General features: G+C 34.5%; 1 protein-coding gene across 1 annotated transcript; it reads left to right on the forward strand.

Moving 5' to 3' along the window:
- The first annotated feature begins 11,581 nt into the window (after window positions 1-11,581).
- Window positions 11,582-13,496, forward strand: LOC149165451 (U-box domain-containing protein 25-like). The gene has a single exon (XM_089431141.1). It carries the CDS (start codon window positions 12,129-12,131, stop codon window positions 13,398-13,400), a length of 1,272 nt encoding a protein of 423 aa, XP_089287267.1. The 5' UTR covers window positions 11,582-12,128; the 3' UTR covers window positions 13,401-13,496.
- The last annotated feature ends 5,348 nt before the right edge of the window (window positions 13,497-18,844 follow it).

The raw sequence follows: 18,844 nt of genomic DNA on the forward strand, positions 1-18,844 counted from the left end.
GTCATCGAGAAGATTGGCCCAATTGCATATATGGTTGCGCTAATAACATTCATGCATATTCATAATGTGTTCTATATTTCATTACTTAAAAAGTATGCTCCTGATCCTAACTATGTAACTAACTAGAATAAGATTCATATGGTGCCCGACAGATACTTTTAGATTCAATGAGTGTAAATTTTGGATGTGAAGGTCAAAGCGCTATGAAATAAATCCATCATCTTTGTAAAGGTGCAATGGACCCATTTTGGTGCTAAAGATGCTACATGAGAGCATGGATATGCAATGAGGTAAAATAATTGTCATCTTATAGGATAATTGTGTGGTATATGTGTATATATAATGCATTGAGAATAGTGCATAAATAAGGGAGAGATTAATGTAACACCCCACATTGACCCTTGGATAGTGAATAACATGTTCATGTGAAACATAGATTGGTGATCTGAAGACTACCTTTGGGGCCAACATGCTTGTGTGCATGTGTGTGTAAATATGTTTTGAGGCGATTGTGCCTATGTGCATATTATTTATATGTTTTGAGGCTAGAGATCCCAAATTTGTAAAGAAGAAGTTTCATGCACATTAACAAAATACATCACTATTGTAGAAAAAGATAGAAAGAGTATAAGGGGATAAAACTCCAATTGTATTAAAACGGTGCTTGATATGTAATTATTAAAGTGCACATGATTTTAGGAGAAATTAAATCAAGTGAATTTCAGTGGTTTCATGTGTCAGGAATAAAACATGCACATAAGAGAAAGTATATTGATTCTATGGAAGGATCCTAGAGAATCTAAGTAGGAAAAGATGAATTTGACACCTTGGTGGAAAAACAATGGGATGACCCTAAGAAAGGTGGGACATGTTTCCTAATGTTATGTCTAGGAGGGTACCCATATAAACTCAAGAGTAATAGGAAATCCTAGAGCCACAATTCTCTAAGACATCTCTAGTAAGCCCAGTCAGGAACCCTAGAGGTAGTAGCACATCCCAAGGGACTAAAGGTGTAGAGAAGGGGGTGTACTACTTGGGAGTGGGATTGATAGGGGATGTCAGCCTGTAGGTTGGGGTGTTTGGATTTGATATTTTTGCCTTGTTATCTACAGTATTGGAAATGTACCTAGTTTTAAGTAAGAAACTTCCAGATGGATTCAAAACCCTAGCTAGAGGGTAACCCATTTTTAAGAGAAAATGAGAAACCTGGTATATTACTAAGGGTAGAATCTAAGGACTACAACCATTTGGAAGGTTTTATGACATAAGTGCTACTGCTAATATTAATTCAAATTATGTTGTAACTAATTATGTTTTTTCTTGTGTTGAGTGTGAATTGTAGGTTTTTATCATAATATTCTATAATTATCCCTATAAGTCAGTGCACTTCTTTATAGAATGCATTAGAAATTCTTAACATACATAATTGGAAGTAAATTAAGTAAAAATTTGTTAGAAATCCAAGTTACATAGGATTATATAGGTATGGATATGCCACAGGAGGTGGTTGAAATACACGAGTAACTGGTTGGGGGTGTTACGGATATGCTACCATTTTATACACTCAACATTTTGTGACGAAATCATTTACTTCAAATTTATAAGCTCTTGTTCATTAATAATAGCCTCATGCATACACTATAGTCATCGGATTCACATATTATTAATATTTTACCCGATCTTGTGTATTAGTATCATTTTGCATCAATCATACTTGAAGTGGGTTATCATGCTACTCATACATCCAAATGGAAATACATTTCATCAAAAATATTAATCTCATTGTGAGCTTCAAATAAAGGATTTCCATCATAACTGACTAACTCATATGTCCCTTGTTTAAGAATGCATTTAAGAATGTAAGGTTTGTCCTAGAGAGGTGTCTCATGCATGTTGATGCTTGCAAAGATGCGGAGATTGATGTCTCCTATTGGTTGGTGTCTACAAATATTTTAGTAGAATGTTGGTGCCTAGTTCAATCAAATAATTAAACGAAGTTTTATGTTTTTCTTCCATTTGGGCTTCCACATATATCATTTGTGCAATAATCTTACGTGACTAGTGAATTTTTTTTATTTAATGTTTTATATAGTTTAAAATTGTATCATATTGATTCAACCCCACCACTTAGGAAAATTTTCAATCCAATAATTAGGAAGAAAGTGCATTCTTTTAGAAATAATCTAATTGTTGGAAGGTAGACCTTAAGAGAATCAATGGCCATTCAAGAATGATTATTTTCAATGAGAGTGCATATCTTTTATGGGACAAATTATACCTTTTGGAAAGTAATAATGAGTACTTATTTAATTTATCTTGGTGTGGACATTTTGATGTTTGTTGAAGGTGCATATAAAACTCCAATAACTCCTCCAATAGATCCAAATAGAGGAAGGTCTTTACAAACAATATAAAGGAAAATATTATTGTCCCTTTTAAGCTTGGAGATTTATTGAGTATGCATAATTTATGGGCACTACAATTTACACTAATGTATACATGCCTATATTTATTCTCAAGTATCATTCCAAACCTTCTTGCATCTTTGAAATAAGTTTCAATTTTTTATTAATGCTTTAGTTCTTCTTTTACTATTTCTAATGTGTTCTCATATTTTTTTCTCTTTAATACCAACAATTATAAGATTCAAGGCTCCTTTGTTGCACTCTTGGTCCTACTCAACTAGCTTGTTCATTTCCTTTTTGACGTGTTTGATGTCTAATTTATTTTTCATACTACTTAGGGTAGAATTGTTATTTACTATTTTTCAAATATTAAATATTGTCTCTCAACATGAAATTTTCTTCAAAAAATGATTGTTTTTTATTTCCTATTTTTTATAACATGACTTCCTTTTTTTAGCAAAATTTGAAACCCTAATATTATATTTTCTAGCAATATGAATTTGGTTTCAAAAAATCCAACTAATTCTATTTTATGTTTTACTTCTCTTTCTTCTCTCATTTTTTTTAATAAATCCATGTGATCATAAAGAATTTCTAAGGTAGAACTTGTAGGGAAACTCAATTAGCGATCACCATGATAGTGAACTGTTATATACTAAAATATTTGAGGTTCAAGTCTCTTTTATTTACCTATGTTTGTGGGAGGGTCATATTTAGGAACCTATAGGTTCTAGTGATAGGAGTCAAAATTGACCTCATGTCATACAAATATGAAACTGGCACAATTGCTAATTCTTCTAGCTAGGAGAAAGGAAAAGAGAGAGAAAAATTCTAGAATAGATTTACTTGATGTCCCCCTAATACGTTGAGGTTTTGATATATGTGGTGAAGTGTTCATAAGTCAAAAAATAAAAATAAAAATAAATAAAAATATTAAAAACATTGAGAAAAAACAAAATAAATAAATGTTACATATACACTTGAGTTATTAGTGGAAAAATATATTTCCACAAAATTCTTGCAATCATATTGTTGCAGATTTATTGCCTATATACACTTGAGTTATTAGTGGCAAAATATATTGCCACAAAATTCTTGCAATCATATTGTTACAGATTTATTGCCTTAGTAATGTTGTAAAATGCATAATATACACCTAAATAGATAAAATCTCACGATATCACAAATATTCAACACATAAAAACTATTCCATGCAAAGATTCACTGCAAATACGTCGCCACAAGTTTCCCTACAAATAAATATATTATTTCCATGTGTACGCCCAAAATGTCTTCACAACTATTCACAACAATAATCTCCAAAAAAATTCATCGAAGATAAAAGCTAATTCACCACAAATTAGTCTCCAGAAATATTATCATAGATCAATTATACTTGTAATAAATACTTATAATTCAGATAAAGTATAGTGTAATAAACCAAATTAACTTTACATGCATTTTAACTTTTAACTTTTAAATTTCTAAAAGATTTTATTTAAAATTATTGATGTAATTAATTTAATTATCTAAATATTAATAATTACAACTTTTTAAATGTTACAAAAGTTATTGCAATTCTAATGCATATTTAGGATGGCTAGCATTTGTTGTTATATACAAGTTTATAAAGAGATAAATCATTATTCCCTATAGGGGTTGGAGACCATGGGTGAGGCACAAAAATCACCCCACCAAACAATAAATGCTAGGAAGGTATTGTGCAGGTATAATTCATATTTAATAAGGATTCAACTATGCTGGCTCATAACTATGTTGATAATCTTCGTGTAAAAGCCATTTTTGACTTTTTGTTCATATATGATGTCAGAATCATGGCGTGCAATTATAATTCATATTCAATAAGGATTCAACTATGCTGGCTCATAACTATGTTGATAACCTTCGCGTAAAAGCCGTTTTTGACTTTTTGTTCATATATAATATCAGAATCATGGCGCGTTTAAATGTTCTTATACTTTTAATGGGGACTTTCTTCTTGTATTATATCCATTTGGAAGTATTTCTGTTCTATGCGTCCTCTAAACATCATCTCCTCTACTCTAGTTTTCTGTTATTTTCCTTTGCACAATTCTCCTAAATTTCATATCTGGTCTTTGCTACCACATGTGACATTACCCGTCGATTGCTTCCCCCCACCGGTCCCAAGGCGATGGACCTTCGTGATATGGTTTGGCTATGGCACATGTACTCTCCTTATTTATTGCTCATCCCCCTCTGCATTTCTTTTCTTTCTTGATTCGACATGTGTTATACATTATTTTGTCACATTCATGGAAATTTATGTCATACCCCTATTTTTTTGTCGTCTGAAGCATTATTTCGATTAATCCCTGAAGAATATGGAGGAAAATCCTCTCCCTAAAAGATCAAAATCTTGTTCTAATCCCTTTAAGAACCCTAATTTACGAGGATGTTGCATGTTACACATTAACAAGATGCGACATAGCTTATTGTCATAAGTTCCATAACTACAAGATGTGACACTATCATAGGTTTCTCATTCAAAAGGTGCGACGTTGTTTTTACAAAGGAGAAAATAAAAATAATAAGAAGTTTCTAGAAGATAAGCGTCATGGATGGCATATATCCCAATTGGTTTGGATCTAACTCATCTTTAATTTGGCTAAATCATAACCACCTTTTCTTATCCTCCTCTAAGCATACAAATGCAATAATCTTTCATTGAAGTTGATTTCAGAAAGCCTTTGGCTCCAAGATTCTCATTGAAAATCTGCTAAAGTGTTCAAATAATAATGCGAAATATTTTGAAAGTAAGGTGTTGAAATGAGAAATAGTTGGAAGGGGACGCTACAACATCAAGGCTTAAGGTTGTGACAACTTCCTTTGTGATAATACATTTATATGTTGTTTTCCCACAATTATTGTCTACATTTGACGATTTTTGGTATATATCTCCTTGGTCAAATATATGTGTCTTGTCAAATTATATTTGGATCAGATGTGCTTTTATTCTTATTTTTTGGTGTTGTCTGCATGTGTTTGCTTCATGAGCACTAAGGACAAGGCTGGAAGCTACAATATTTCAAGAAATTAGCAAGGAAAAAATTCGATAAACCGGTTTGAGTTGATATCACTTTTGTTTTCATTTATAATTTGTTTGCAATAGACTTAGTGAAAGCTATGTATTCCTATCTTCTTTTGTTCTAGATCTGGGTAATGGACCTAGGGAGATCATCCTTGTCCACAACAATGATTTATTTGACAAAAGCATGCCTTCGTTTTACACAACCTTGGTCTTTTTCCTTAATCATGTCAGAACAATGATCTCACAACCAATGAGGAGTGGCTTCTTTGGAAAGTTGGGGTGAATCAAGGCCTAATATAGGGAGGAATCCTTTGTTTGCAAGTTCCATGATCACAATCCAATGGAAATTCAATCAAAACATGAAGACCTTGAACATGAAGTGTGAGGATAAAGAGGGTGCTCTTGGACTTAGATACTAAAAAAGAAGTAAGAGGTTAGATTCCATATCCATGACACACCCAAGGAAGGAAAAACTCGTACCTTCCCACAATAGATTTATATTGGAAGATGAAACGCTTTGGAGAAAGTGTTTTTTGACCACAATGAGGCCAAAGACGAGGTCATGCTCATGTTGGATGATCTACAACTACAAGTAAAGGAGATGTATCAAAAAATCGAGAAAATTCAAGCTCAATTGGCTTATGTTCTTGAATTAGAGAACTTTAGTAAGGAGAGTAAAGAACCCATTGAGGTGAACCTCTCCCAATCCACATAAGTTCTATGTCTTTCTCCCGGTTTACTAATTTTTTGATTCAATCTATAGTTAGTTAGTCTAAACATGCCATCCCAATAGAAGGCTTCAGTTTTGAGCAAAAAACATATTTAATTGTTTGTTTAATTTTTTTCTTCAAACCTCTCTTTGTCAAGAGCCTACATAATTTCCACTCGTTTGGTTTCGTAGTGGTCAATGAGAGCTTGCAAAGACTACCTAAAATTGGGTTTTCCCAAGTTATCAATAGAAAATCTTTAGGTTGCCTAGGAAAAAAGATCTAACTCATTATTACTATTTAAGGAAAATCATACCATTTGAAATAATCCATTAGTACTTATTAAGGTGATAAAATTCCAGTTTCACATTTTGGAACATTTCAGTTTAAATAATATTTGCAAAAGAACTAATATCTACATCTTATAACCTTCCCACCCAAATTTAATTCATGCAAGCGACATGTTGAGATCAAATATATTATGTGGTATAATGGCTTTGAACCTTGTTGTATGGCCTTGAGTAGTAAGGAATATCTTTTTTTCAGAGTGAAAATCCATATATGGCCGCAGCCCTCATGATTACATTATGGCCGAAGCCAGACAGATACGGCCGAAGCCAGATTACAATACGGCCGAAGCCGGCAGAATGCGCCGAAGGGGGGACCTCCGCAGGGTTCGAACTCCGCTGGGGGGAGTGAAAGCCATCCGCCCCAGCCGTCTTACCCTTGCCTATAGATTAGAAGGTGAGATGCTTAGTTACATAAAAAAAACCATTATTCTTTATATAGACCAAAAACGCTTCAACGAAAAAGTTATTATAATAATGAACCATAATCACAATTACCTACAATCCTTTGTGTTTCATAATGTTTTTGGTAGGACTCCAAATAATGTAAACGAGTTGTTGTCTTTTTTAATTACTAGTCTATACCTAGGTCGATATTACCCCACATGTTGGATGGAAGAGTGATTTTTTGAACAACATGATGTGGTCATTATGTTTGTGTGAGACTTGGGCGAGCTTGGACACATCTTGGATCATTGTCACATCATTACACAACACTTGGTCAAGCCTAGACACCCATAGGGACATTGTAACTTTCACAATTGATTCCTACTCTCAACCTTCCCCATGAAATTTAAAACTAAAACATGATAAAGACTAAACCCCACACAAACTAATTAATCTACACTTTATAAAACTTCAACCAATAAAAAAATCATAAAAATAACCACGGTTAATCACTCTACTATAAAATAGACTCTTTAAAACACTCCTCCTTTTAATATAGCTAGTTTAAACACCAGCACATATCAAGACTGCATTGGTAAACCGGGAAGTTAAAGGGGAAGTAGTGAAAATCTACCCATGTTAAGCAAGTACACATCCACCCCACCCTAACCGTAGATTCCATCCCCTTCAAGAAAAGTAACGAGTTATCAAATACCCGGGAATTTCCTACGAGTCCGGCTACATGCTGGAAAGAGTAGACAAATCAAACTACATCTCTATCGTAGCCAACCAGGACATGTCTTAATTCACCCATACGTGTCATTCCTCCAGCGAACTATCATGCGATGTCCATTAATGCACTTCCATTTTTAAGTCATTAAATACGAGGCCAGCAAGTCCAACTTGGTTTTCTTTTGGAACCACGTCAACATGAACTGGCATTGACAGAATGCTAGCTCATTCACTTATTCAATTTTGAAGTCATTAAATACGTGTCCAGCAACTCCAGCTTGCCGCTGTGTTGGAGCCACGTCAACATGAAATATTATTGAAAGAATGCTAGCTCATCGACATGTCACGACGGTATAGAATTCTGAACTATTCCTGGATAAAAATGGCGCTCCTTATTATTTCATAGACTGATCGGTCAATCCAATGGGACGAAAATACAACTGAATGGCTCTTAATTTTACCACTATGCACAACAACTATGTGATGTTTGATAGATATTCAATTAATACGATGGTGCTGAGTTTATAGCATAACGTACGGTCCAGTAAATTAATGTGGCCACATTTGCATTTTCCTTATTCAGAATAAACCTTTATTCACTCGCTTTTGGAGAATATTTTCCGGATTGTCCTTGTGCTGTACACAATCCCTAGGAAAATTTACATGACGTTAATTTTTGGCCTTGTTTTCTGGATTGTCACGCGATGCCAATGAAAGTTTCAATGACGTTAATTTTTGGTATTTTTGTCACCACTTCTTTTATTTATATTGGCTACCTGATCACTAGCTTCACATTAACCCCGTGTCCTTATTTCAGTTTCCGTGTTACACTCGTCCATAGTTTATACAGCGATGAGCAGAATGTACTAGTTCCTATGACAGGCTGTTTAATCATGTGGTGTGGGTAAACATTAAGCACCGTGTATTAATTTAATCGTTAATCATTAATTTCACAATGTTCACATGTGAATTATTATCAATGTTCACATATTTCTATGTTCTTATTGCATCTTTTTGCTTTTAGTTTTATATGTTAATTTAAAATTTATACACAGATAAGAACATATGAGTTTAGAATTTCGCAGGGGTCACATATTTTACGCTTTCATTTCAAATTTGATGATACACTAGTTTAAAGTAATTTATAGACATGCTAATTTAATCGTGGTGAAATATTAAATATCAGGTAGTAAATCAATAATAAATTTATTATTTCTGTATTTTATCGGTTAAATATTAGATTACCCAAAATTAGATTAGTTGTAAAAGTGAGGATCTTAGTTCTTGAGCGATATTTAAGAGGCTGAAAATATGGTTCAGGATGTTTTGAGTCTTGGTGTGAAGAGATAACATTTTACACACAAATGGGTATTTTTATTTAAAAAAAAAATTATATACAAATTTAATGTTTAATTTAAGTGTGATGTTAATTTTATTATTATTATTTTTTTTCTCGATAAAAGACTAAACTATTATATTATGTACAGGATTCAAAAATACATTATGGTGAAACAAGAGAGAGTCAGGCTCTGGGTATGTCACCCGAGAGCAATTGAGGCATCCAAAAAAATAGCCCACGCAGGGGCGCCAGACACAAAAACCAGACTTCCATGACAGCACGACCACGCAGGGGCACCAACCATTTCATCCCACGCAGGGGACACCGACCTTACCCAAATCATTGACACAAAATTCAGGAACATGGACATTAAACCAGACACGAAAGAGACCAGAAGCATTGTTACTTTAACAGAGTCAAAAAACAAACAGCAGAAGACCAAACAGAAAGCCATAGAAACCTTGTGTGCGGGCGTCATCAGTCGTCCATTTGCACCTCCTCTACCCGGCACCAGCCATAGGCTTCTCTTTCAGCTGCAGTGGGAAAGGTGTCTTCCTCCTCGCCAGTTCCCGGCTTCTGATCTTGCTTGCGTTGCATTACGTTTTCCGGGTCTGAGGCCGCACCTTTAACCTCCTGCTCCTTATCAGCTTCAGAGGCCGCTGCTTCATGCTTCTGATTGTCATTCGTCCTCTGCCCCTGTTCATCCAGGGCGTCCTCATCTTCCCGGGCATTTTCTATGAACAAGACTGAGACATGCGCGCTGATCCGCGGATTGTTCATGGCACTGCTGAAATTGAAGATAGCCGAACCAAAGGCAGGCAAGGCATTCGAGCTCGAAGCCCCTGCATCCATGAATTGGCTGGAGTGGAGGGGGTTGGCGCCAGTGGAGCGAGCAATGTTGCAGTGGCAGCAATGGACAACATTGTCCGCTTCATGACTGCGCGAGATTCCCCCTCTGGAAGTGCCTCGGCGGCTAAGCATGCGCTGTCGAGGTCTCACCATTCTCGTGGGAGGCAGGGGAAAGAAATTCCAACAGACCACAGGGTAGTCCAGACCCCCTACAACCAGACCCTCTGCAACCAGACCCCCTGCAACCAACGCCGACTGAGGGATGAACCAGACAGACGGAGAAGAAATCCCGACAGAGACGGAGAGGCCAGGCAACTGCAATACCACAAACATTCTCTGATCCCATGCATCGATATCCCTTATGACTTCACCGGCCCTGCTTTGGAGCTCCCCCGCCATAACTGCTGCCGTCGCCTGAGCCGAATTACCCCGCGGAGCATTAACTATCTCCTGCCATTCCACCTTATACCTTCTGCAATCGATGGCTGTGTTATCTACGGCTGCCACGTGATGGCCACGGGCCGGCATGTGGCCATCCCCCATCGCCTGTCCCATCTCAGTTATCACCCGCATCCGGGGAATTTTATTATTATTACTAATTATAACTATTTATATTATATTATTTAATAATTTTGATTTTTTTTTATCAAATTGAAAAATGAAATGACTGTTTTTAAAATTATTTTATTAAAATTTTTATTAATTTATTTAAAAACATAAATTTAAGTTATTAAATTAACAAAATCAAATACATCATAAATTTTTCAAAATATTAAATCCTTAGTATTCAAGTTTATGTGATCCATAATAAATTAAACATAATCTTTCAGTGGAAATTCTCTCCTGTGATTTTTACCAAAAAAACTTTATTTAATATTAAATCTATTTATACATTCTAAGATAATTTAAATAATAAAAACTCACACATTTTTTTTAATTATACTACAACCCATTGATTATTATATTATATAAGCTGCAGCCCATTTATTATTATATATATATGGTGGATAACCCTGCATTGATTTTCAAAGGATAAAATATATGTGGGGTCCAAGGCAAAACTAAAATCTTCCGCCCATTATTATCAGCGCTGGTCAGAAAAGCAAGATTGATGAGGACAAAAACAAATACGATTTCCCTTTCCCATTCTGTTCATGCATGTATTTAGTCAGTTTCTTTTCATCCAATGCACTCTCAGGTTTGTATTGCAGTCAATGTGGCCCATGTACTAATTTAATATCCAATGCACGCTTCTGCTCATATTTCAGTCAAAGGTACAAAAATAGCGGGCGTCGAGAACAGCAATGTCGGGAATGATCTTTGACTAAATCCTTTGTGTTTTTCACGAGAAATTTATGAAGTAGTTGTTCCTCTTCTTTGAATAGTCAGGTGCTGACAGTTTGAAATTCTAGCGAGAAAACCGTAGAATGGCTGACGGAAGACACCATATTAAAAACCAATTCAACCAGTCACATCAAAAACGGATCTATTGTCTCAATATCCAAGTTCTCGGAACAATGTTTGTTTTGAATCTTGACTCGTTCAAAATTCTGGATTGCGTGGTATTCCATCTAGATGTTCAGAAGTTTTCTGGGCCTAAAACTCTTTGAAATAGGTTGGTTTGAAATTTTTGTTCATTTTCCAATAGTAATTCTGTTATCCTTCGTTTAATTTTAGTGTCCTTATGATATTGTTTTTCGACTTTTCTGAGATCTGTTCCCCGTAAGAAAATCTATCAAGCCCAACTTCGCAAAATCGTCGTAAACTGCAGATTCTTAGTCAACGTCAATCGCATGATACATGCCCCGCAGATTTGAATATAGCCCATATTTAGGGTGCATGAATGGAGCTGTTCAATGCAGTAAACTGATCGCTTTTTAAATTTGCATTTGCTGAGAAGTTTTTCTAAAGTCTGTCATGTCTTTAGCAAGCCGGGCAAGCGCATCTGTGCATGTTTCATGCGTTGCTAGGGTTTTCCTGGTAAAATGTTTTGAAGCTGTTTTAATGTATACATAATCGAGAATTTTTAAGTCAGATGATTAGTTTGTGTTCAATAATTTTCCCACATATCTGATGCTGTGTCTGCATTGAAAAATTCATGGTTTCTTGCTCTGGTAATTTGCCATCAGTATTTACTCTTTTCTGATGATGTTTTCTCATATAATCTAACTCATCCGAGTTTTGCATTAAGGATATGTAACCCTATAGTTTACGGACCTGTAAGTGGGTGATATTTTCTGAAGGTTTCAACGTGCTGGTTAGGGTTTCCTGGACTGATATTTTCAAGACAGCATGGTGGTAGATTTGAAGAACTTTTCCAAGAGGCCATTAGCGACAGGAATTGAACGTGCGGATCTCTCCATATCGGTATCTATTCCGCCCTTCTTCAGGTGTCCTATTTCGTTAGATATAATGACAGATCCTGTGAGCCTATGCACAGGAATGACCTACGATCGATCTTCCATTGAGAAATGGCTGGACAATGGAAACAATGTATGCCCAGCGACTATGCAGATTCTTCAAAGCAAAGAGCTCATCCCCAATCATACCCTTCGCAGGCTGCTACAGGAATGGTGCGTTGCCAACAAATCTAATGGTGTCATCAGAATACCCACACCGAAGCCCGTTGCAGAACGAAGCAAGGTGCGCCAAATGATTCAGGAAATTCAAGATGCAGCAATAAATAAAGTTGAAGCTTTGAAGAACTTGAGAATTCTAGCCAAGGGAAGCGAGAGGAACAGACAGTGCCTTCAATCCGAGGGAGCTTTGCCTGTCCTAATCCATCTTCTTGATTCAGAGGCTTCACTTAATTCTGATGTGGGCGCAGATCGTGGGGCCCTGGAAGAAGCAGTCGGTGCACTTTCAATGTTTTCTGCCTATGACATGTCTATCAAAAGAGATTTCATGAGACCCTCTGTGCTGGATACCCTGGAACGTGTGTTCGCAAACTGCACTCTCGAGGCCAGGATAAATGCAGCATCCGTTGTTGAAAAACTGGCAAACGATAGAATTTCCGCCAGAGAAATTGGATCGAGAGAAGGAATCACAGACGGGCTGCTAAAACTGTTTGAAGAAAATATATATCCTCCGGCCATTAAGGCCAGCCTGAAGGCATTATTTCCGTTGTGCGCTGTCGTTAAGAATAGAGCCAAGATAGGCAGAGCAGGTGCAGTTCCACGTTTGATTGAGCTTCTTCCTGGTGCAGACAGAGGCATGACAGAGCTATCGCTGTCTATTTTGGAGGCACTTTCCACCATTTGGGAAGGGCGGTATGCCATAGTTGGCCATGCCTTAGCGATACCTTCTATTGTTCGAAGCTTGTTGGTTGTGTCTGACAGTGCAACTAATTATGCTGTTGCGATTCTATTGGCAGTCTGTCTCAATTCTGCAGAAGAAGGGTTGCTGAGAGAAGTTGTCCAGATGGGCACGTTCGATAAACTGGTTATGCTGTTACAGATGGAGTGTAAGCCAAGGACGAAGCAGAGAGCTAGCGAGCTCCTGAAAATCCTTTCCCCCATGTACAAAATTAGTTCATGTAAGGATTCCTCTAGCCTCAAGATCTAATTAGTCCTGCAATACCCAGAATCCTACGTCTCACAAGACTTGATTTCTTACACCAATATATCATAAACAGCTTGGTAAGCCCAGTCTGGATCTGCTTGTAGAGGATTTGTTCAAGGTTTATTTTATTAAAATAAATTGAATAAGATTTGAAAGTTGGCCAGACCCAGGGATTTATGGGCTCTAGAAGGATGTTATCATAAAATTTGCATCGAAATTTTGCTGCTTAGAGGCCATTTCACTTTGGTAGAAGCAATCCTTATTCAAATTTTCTAATGTTAGCGTTCCGCATTCAACCAACTTAGGTAGATAATTGAATTTTTCATATATTTTGCAGTATTTTCATCTTACACGTTCATGCATTGTGCAAATCATTACACCTTAGTTTTAGCTTCAGCCTTATACAACCGTCTCATTGGAGAACTATTATCTTACATTTTCACACCCTTGTACCACTCAGCATTGACCTGATTTTTATTTTTTTCCCATAATACGATATTGATTCCCATCATAAATGTTTATACGTTATGCAACACAACTATCGAACTTAACGTTCATGTTGTGTAATGCTACTCCTGAATTTGAACTTATCCAATGATACATTTTAACATCTATAAAAGAAAATTAATAATTAGTTAATTATATTATTTTAAATGTTTGGTAAATTTTAATGGGCATTAATATATAATAAAGGTGAAAATTATTTAAATATTTATTTTTTATAAATAACTAAAATTAAAAAATTCATAAAAATTAACTAAATCATAATTTTTTTTTAAATAATAATAATTATTATAAAAAGAATGAATATCTACATATTTAATATAATGAAGTTTTTAACGAGATTTTTAATCTTTAACTCTTTCTAAAATAATCCTGAGTATTTAATTTATATATACTATTAAAAATGTTTTAAAATATTTTACTAAAATTAAACCTTGATCATCTACCTAATAATTATTGATAATTAAATTATAATCTTAAAAACCCAATTATAAAATAAATATACTTATAAACATAATTAAATTTATATATATTTGAATTAAATTTAATATAAAATACCCACCTTATAAAAACATAATTCGAAACTAAACATATAAAATGGCCACAATACGAAAGCGTCATTCCAAACCAAACAGCATAATTAAATTTACTTCTACTTGATATACGAGTGATATAAATTGCCCACAACAAGACTCCATTACCATTCATTACCATTAATTCAATACTCAGTTCAGAGGAATTGAATTTGGGTAATGCTCTGATTCCAAACAAAACAGCATAATTAAATTTTACTTCTACTTGATATACGATTGATATAAATTGCCCACAAGAAGACTCTATTACCATTAGTTCAATACTCAGTTAAGAGGAATTAAATTTACTGGCTATAATATTCGGAAAGAGCTAACCAGCCATCCCCAGGGTATTTATTGCCTGGGGATATGCACACCGCTTAGCCCGATAACACACAAAAGCCAAAATATTAGTTAATGTCGAAACTTGGCTTTCCCCTGTTATCGCGTTAACTGGCGTGCATATCCCGGGCATTAAATACCCTGGGGATGGCTGGTTAGCTCTTTCCCTAATATTTTGTTGAAGTTGGTTATTACAAGTTTTCGGGGTAGGTATTTTTGACAGGCGGGAACGAGTATCTGGCACGGTTAAAAGTTTTGTTTAAAATTACAGAAAACATCAAGTTGGGAGTAGCAATAATATAATATATTAAAAATAAAAATAAAATAATTTATTTATTTCCATCTAAAATTTGCCAATCAAGAGCAGCAATAATATACTATATTGAAATTTAATATATATATATATATATATATATATATATATATATATAAAATAAAAATAAGATAATTTATTTATTTCCATCCAAAACTTGCCAATCAAATTCCATCTTGAAAAGAAATATGTAAAAGACTGAATTTTGAAACACTGCAAAAAAAAAAAAAAAAACAAAATATTAATCTTTTTCATTCAAATTCCTTCAGAGCAAAGAAACATTCCAAACTCCCAAATCTTGAAAAAAGTTGTTATCAATGGATTATTAGGTGATTTCATGCAATGTTATATGTTAAGTCATTGGTTCAATTCTCAGCCCTTGATGTAACCTCACCAATATTATATATATATATATATATATGAAAAAATAAAATATATATTAATAATAACTAAAAAAATTAAACCAATAGACTTTAAAACCAATTTTATTTTAAAGAGAGTTTGTATAATAAAATTATAAATTTCCAAGTTGATAATGATAGTTTTGGGAGTGGCCAGTGATCTTCGTAAATGCTTTTATATCCATCTGCCTCAGCGTATGAGGAGAATGAATAGCTTTCCAATGACAAAGATCAAGATTGGTTAGGTGCGTCATTTTCATTTGGATAGAATGGCGGAAAGCAACACCCAAGCTAGCAACGCCAAATACACCTAAATGCACCTAAGTTTTCACTTATTCATTGCAGTGAAGCTCCCAAAAGTAAAAAATCGGTTACAGTGAAGCTCCCAAAAAGCTCCAAAGTACCTGTTCAAGCTTCCCACAGTTTTGGAGTTTTGGGGTGTTTCCGACCAGTGCCCAAGCTCCCAGGAGAGTGGGGGGGCTTCGGATAAGTGCTCCCCAATGCCTGGAGCAGTACTTGTAACTATGGTTTTTACATTAAAACTAAAATCAATAGATATTAATAAATTTATAATATTATCAAATTTTTATTGACAAGAATTTGAGGCTAAAATCACATCATAATTCATTTGTGACAAGTTTCGAACCAACAAACGTGATTCATCCGGGCAATTTGTCTTGAGGATGAACCACACTTTTTAGTTCCAAATGCGTAGATAAATGAATTATAACGTAATTTTGGCCAAAAACTCTTCTAAATACTTAATATAAATCAGAAAAACCTAAATTCAACAATTATCAAACTTCCATAATATTATCATTATATTGAATAAACTATTAATATTATATTATCAAATTTCGATAATATTATCATTATGTTGACTGGGCTATTAATATTATGTCTTCGTAATGGTGCTCGATTCACATGATCAATTCGCACAAGTACAGCTATCATGATTTTGCACTAAAATTAACATGAAAACCTCGCTGCAACTTTATGTAGAACCCCGCTGCAGTTCATGAATTCGTGGGTATGAATTTAAAGCAGAGGACTTACGATGGTGACACCAGTAGAGATGCAGAGACAATTCTCTCCCCGCTAAATAGAAAATCATTGCCGTTGCCTGAGAATCTGCTGCCTCACTATCAGTGTGTTTCCGTCGACTGAAGCTGAAGCCGCCTCAGAAATAGGTAAATCGAAGGAACAGGAAGTAATCCTTAGACTGCAGTAATCATTATTTAGTTGATTTTAGATGGTTATTTAAAGATGTATATTTATATGATAATTATATAGAATTTTTTAATACAAATAAATTGGGCAGTTATATAAATTAAATGGGTGAAAAAGGTTTATAAACTTTAAAAACATTTATTTTTGTTTTATAATGTATTTTGGGTTATTAAATTAAAAATATATATATATTTGGTTAAATTATAATTTTGTTGTAAATAATAATAATAATAATAATAATAATTATTATTATTATTATTAATTAAAATATATTATATAAATTAAATATATAGACAGTTAAAAAATATTTTTAATTATGGAGATTCATTTCATTTTACATATTCTTCACATATATGGAAAATTTGTTACAATACTATGACTTACTAGTATCACATTCTCAGAAAACCATCAATTATATTCATATGACACATGTTCATATGACATATATTTAAATTAATCAATTTAATTAAAAAAGCACAACTACTCTACAGTTAAATCTCAACCTTCAATCTATGTATACTACAAAGAATATTAGAAGATATTTAGTAGGAGTTAAATCCTCAACATACATTGAATAATTATTAATAATTAAATTAAAATTATACAAACATCATTCTAAAATAAGCACACCTATATACATAAATATTTAATTTATTCATTTTGTTAAACAACTAATAAAATAACGTATTTAGAGTTATGAGGCAACGTATCTTTGGGTTGAGTCTGATTGGTTGAATGAGTAATTTTGTAGGGAAGGGCGTAAGCCCCCTGTTATTAAGATGTTGTAACTGGCTATCAACAATTTAATTTACTATAGGTGCAATAGTAAACCCTATGTTTGTGGCGCCACCCAACAAGTTGGAAGGTTGTCATCAACACACGAAATAACACACTCTCATATGAAAATTTATTGGTATTTGGTTGAGGGAGTTGGATTTGGTGAAGTGGATTTGGAACACATCTCAACCCAAGAGCCAAATCGATATGAAATTATAAGCCAAGGGTTTCTTTATGGTGATCTTCTCTAATCTAGAGGACGAGACCAAGGAATTTGAAAATGGTCCTTATTTTTTCATCAATGTCGACCTATTCATGAGGTCTATGGAAGAGTGCTACAATCCACAAAAGGAACAATTTTTGGCAGCCCCAGTTTGGTTACAACATTTTTCCTTTATAGATGATTTTTCAGATCCTCATATTGTTAGTGGTATTGGAAAGTCTATTGGTACTTTGGTAAATATCTTTGAGGTCACGATGAAACATCATTATACCTCTTACATGAGAATCTATGTGTACATGAATATCTCTCAGTCCCTCCTAGAATCAATTGAAATTTCTTATCGTGATGAAGTTTGGACCAAACCATTGATTTATGAGCACACCGCATTCATGTGTCGACGAAGCGATGAGTATTGCCACCTATTTTGAGATTTCCCAATCAAGAAAGTAGACTTTCATAAGCATATCTCTCACAACGATATGGAATGCTTCTAGACATTGGTCAACAAATGGAGAAACCCTAAGAATCAATTGTCTTAATCCAATACAAATACTATCTCAGTGGGAAACCACTTCTGAGTGATCACTAAATATGAAGTGAAAACCAAATTGTTGGAGAATCTAATGGTGGTAAAGCCTAACGAGGTAAATCCCCAGGGGAAAACTAATCCCTAGAGGAAGATCCATGAAGCTCCAATTGAGGTTACATAAATAGAGGAGTTGGTTGTGAATGTGAACGTTGCGATGGAAGTGAAAGAGAACCAAGAAACCCTAAATGTGGATGAACAATCTACGATGGAGTTTATCAAAGGGTTGGAAAAATTAGAACTCGAAGTCATTTTGAATTAATAGAAAATCAATATTATCAGCTTTATCTCCAATGGTGAAACCAAAGGCTTGGAATATACCAGGAGAAGAGATCATAAAACTCGGAAATGGATGCTCAAATAGAGAGAGACAAAGGTAAGGAAGAAATAATCATAGAAAACAATGAAAAAGGTACAAGAACCACCAAAGAAGAAATCTAGAATGGGATGAGTATCTTATAAATTCATGGAAGGTGATTCTGCTTCCAAAGATGTTCTC

The sequence above is a fragment of the Pinus tabuliformis genome, chromosome 5_1, assembly GCF_031772625.1.
Source record: "Pinus tabuliformis cultivar Carrire ecotype Pingquan chromosome 5_1, CPIR1, whole genome shotgun sequence".
Lineage (NCBI taxonomy): Eukaryota > Viridiplantae > Streptophyta > Pinopsida > Pinales > Pinaceae > Pinus > Pinus tabuliformis.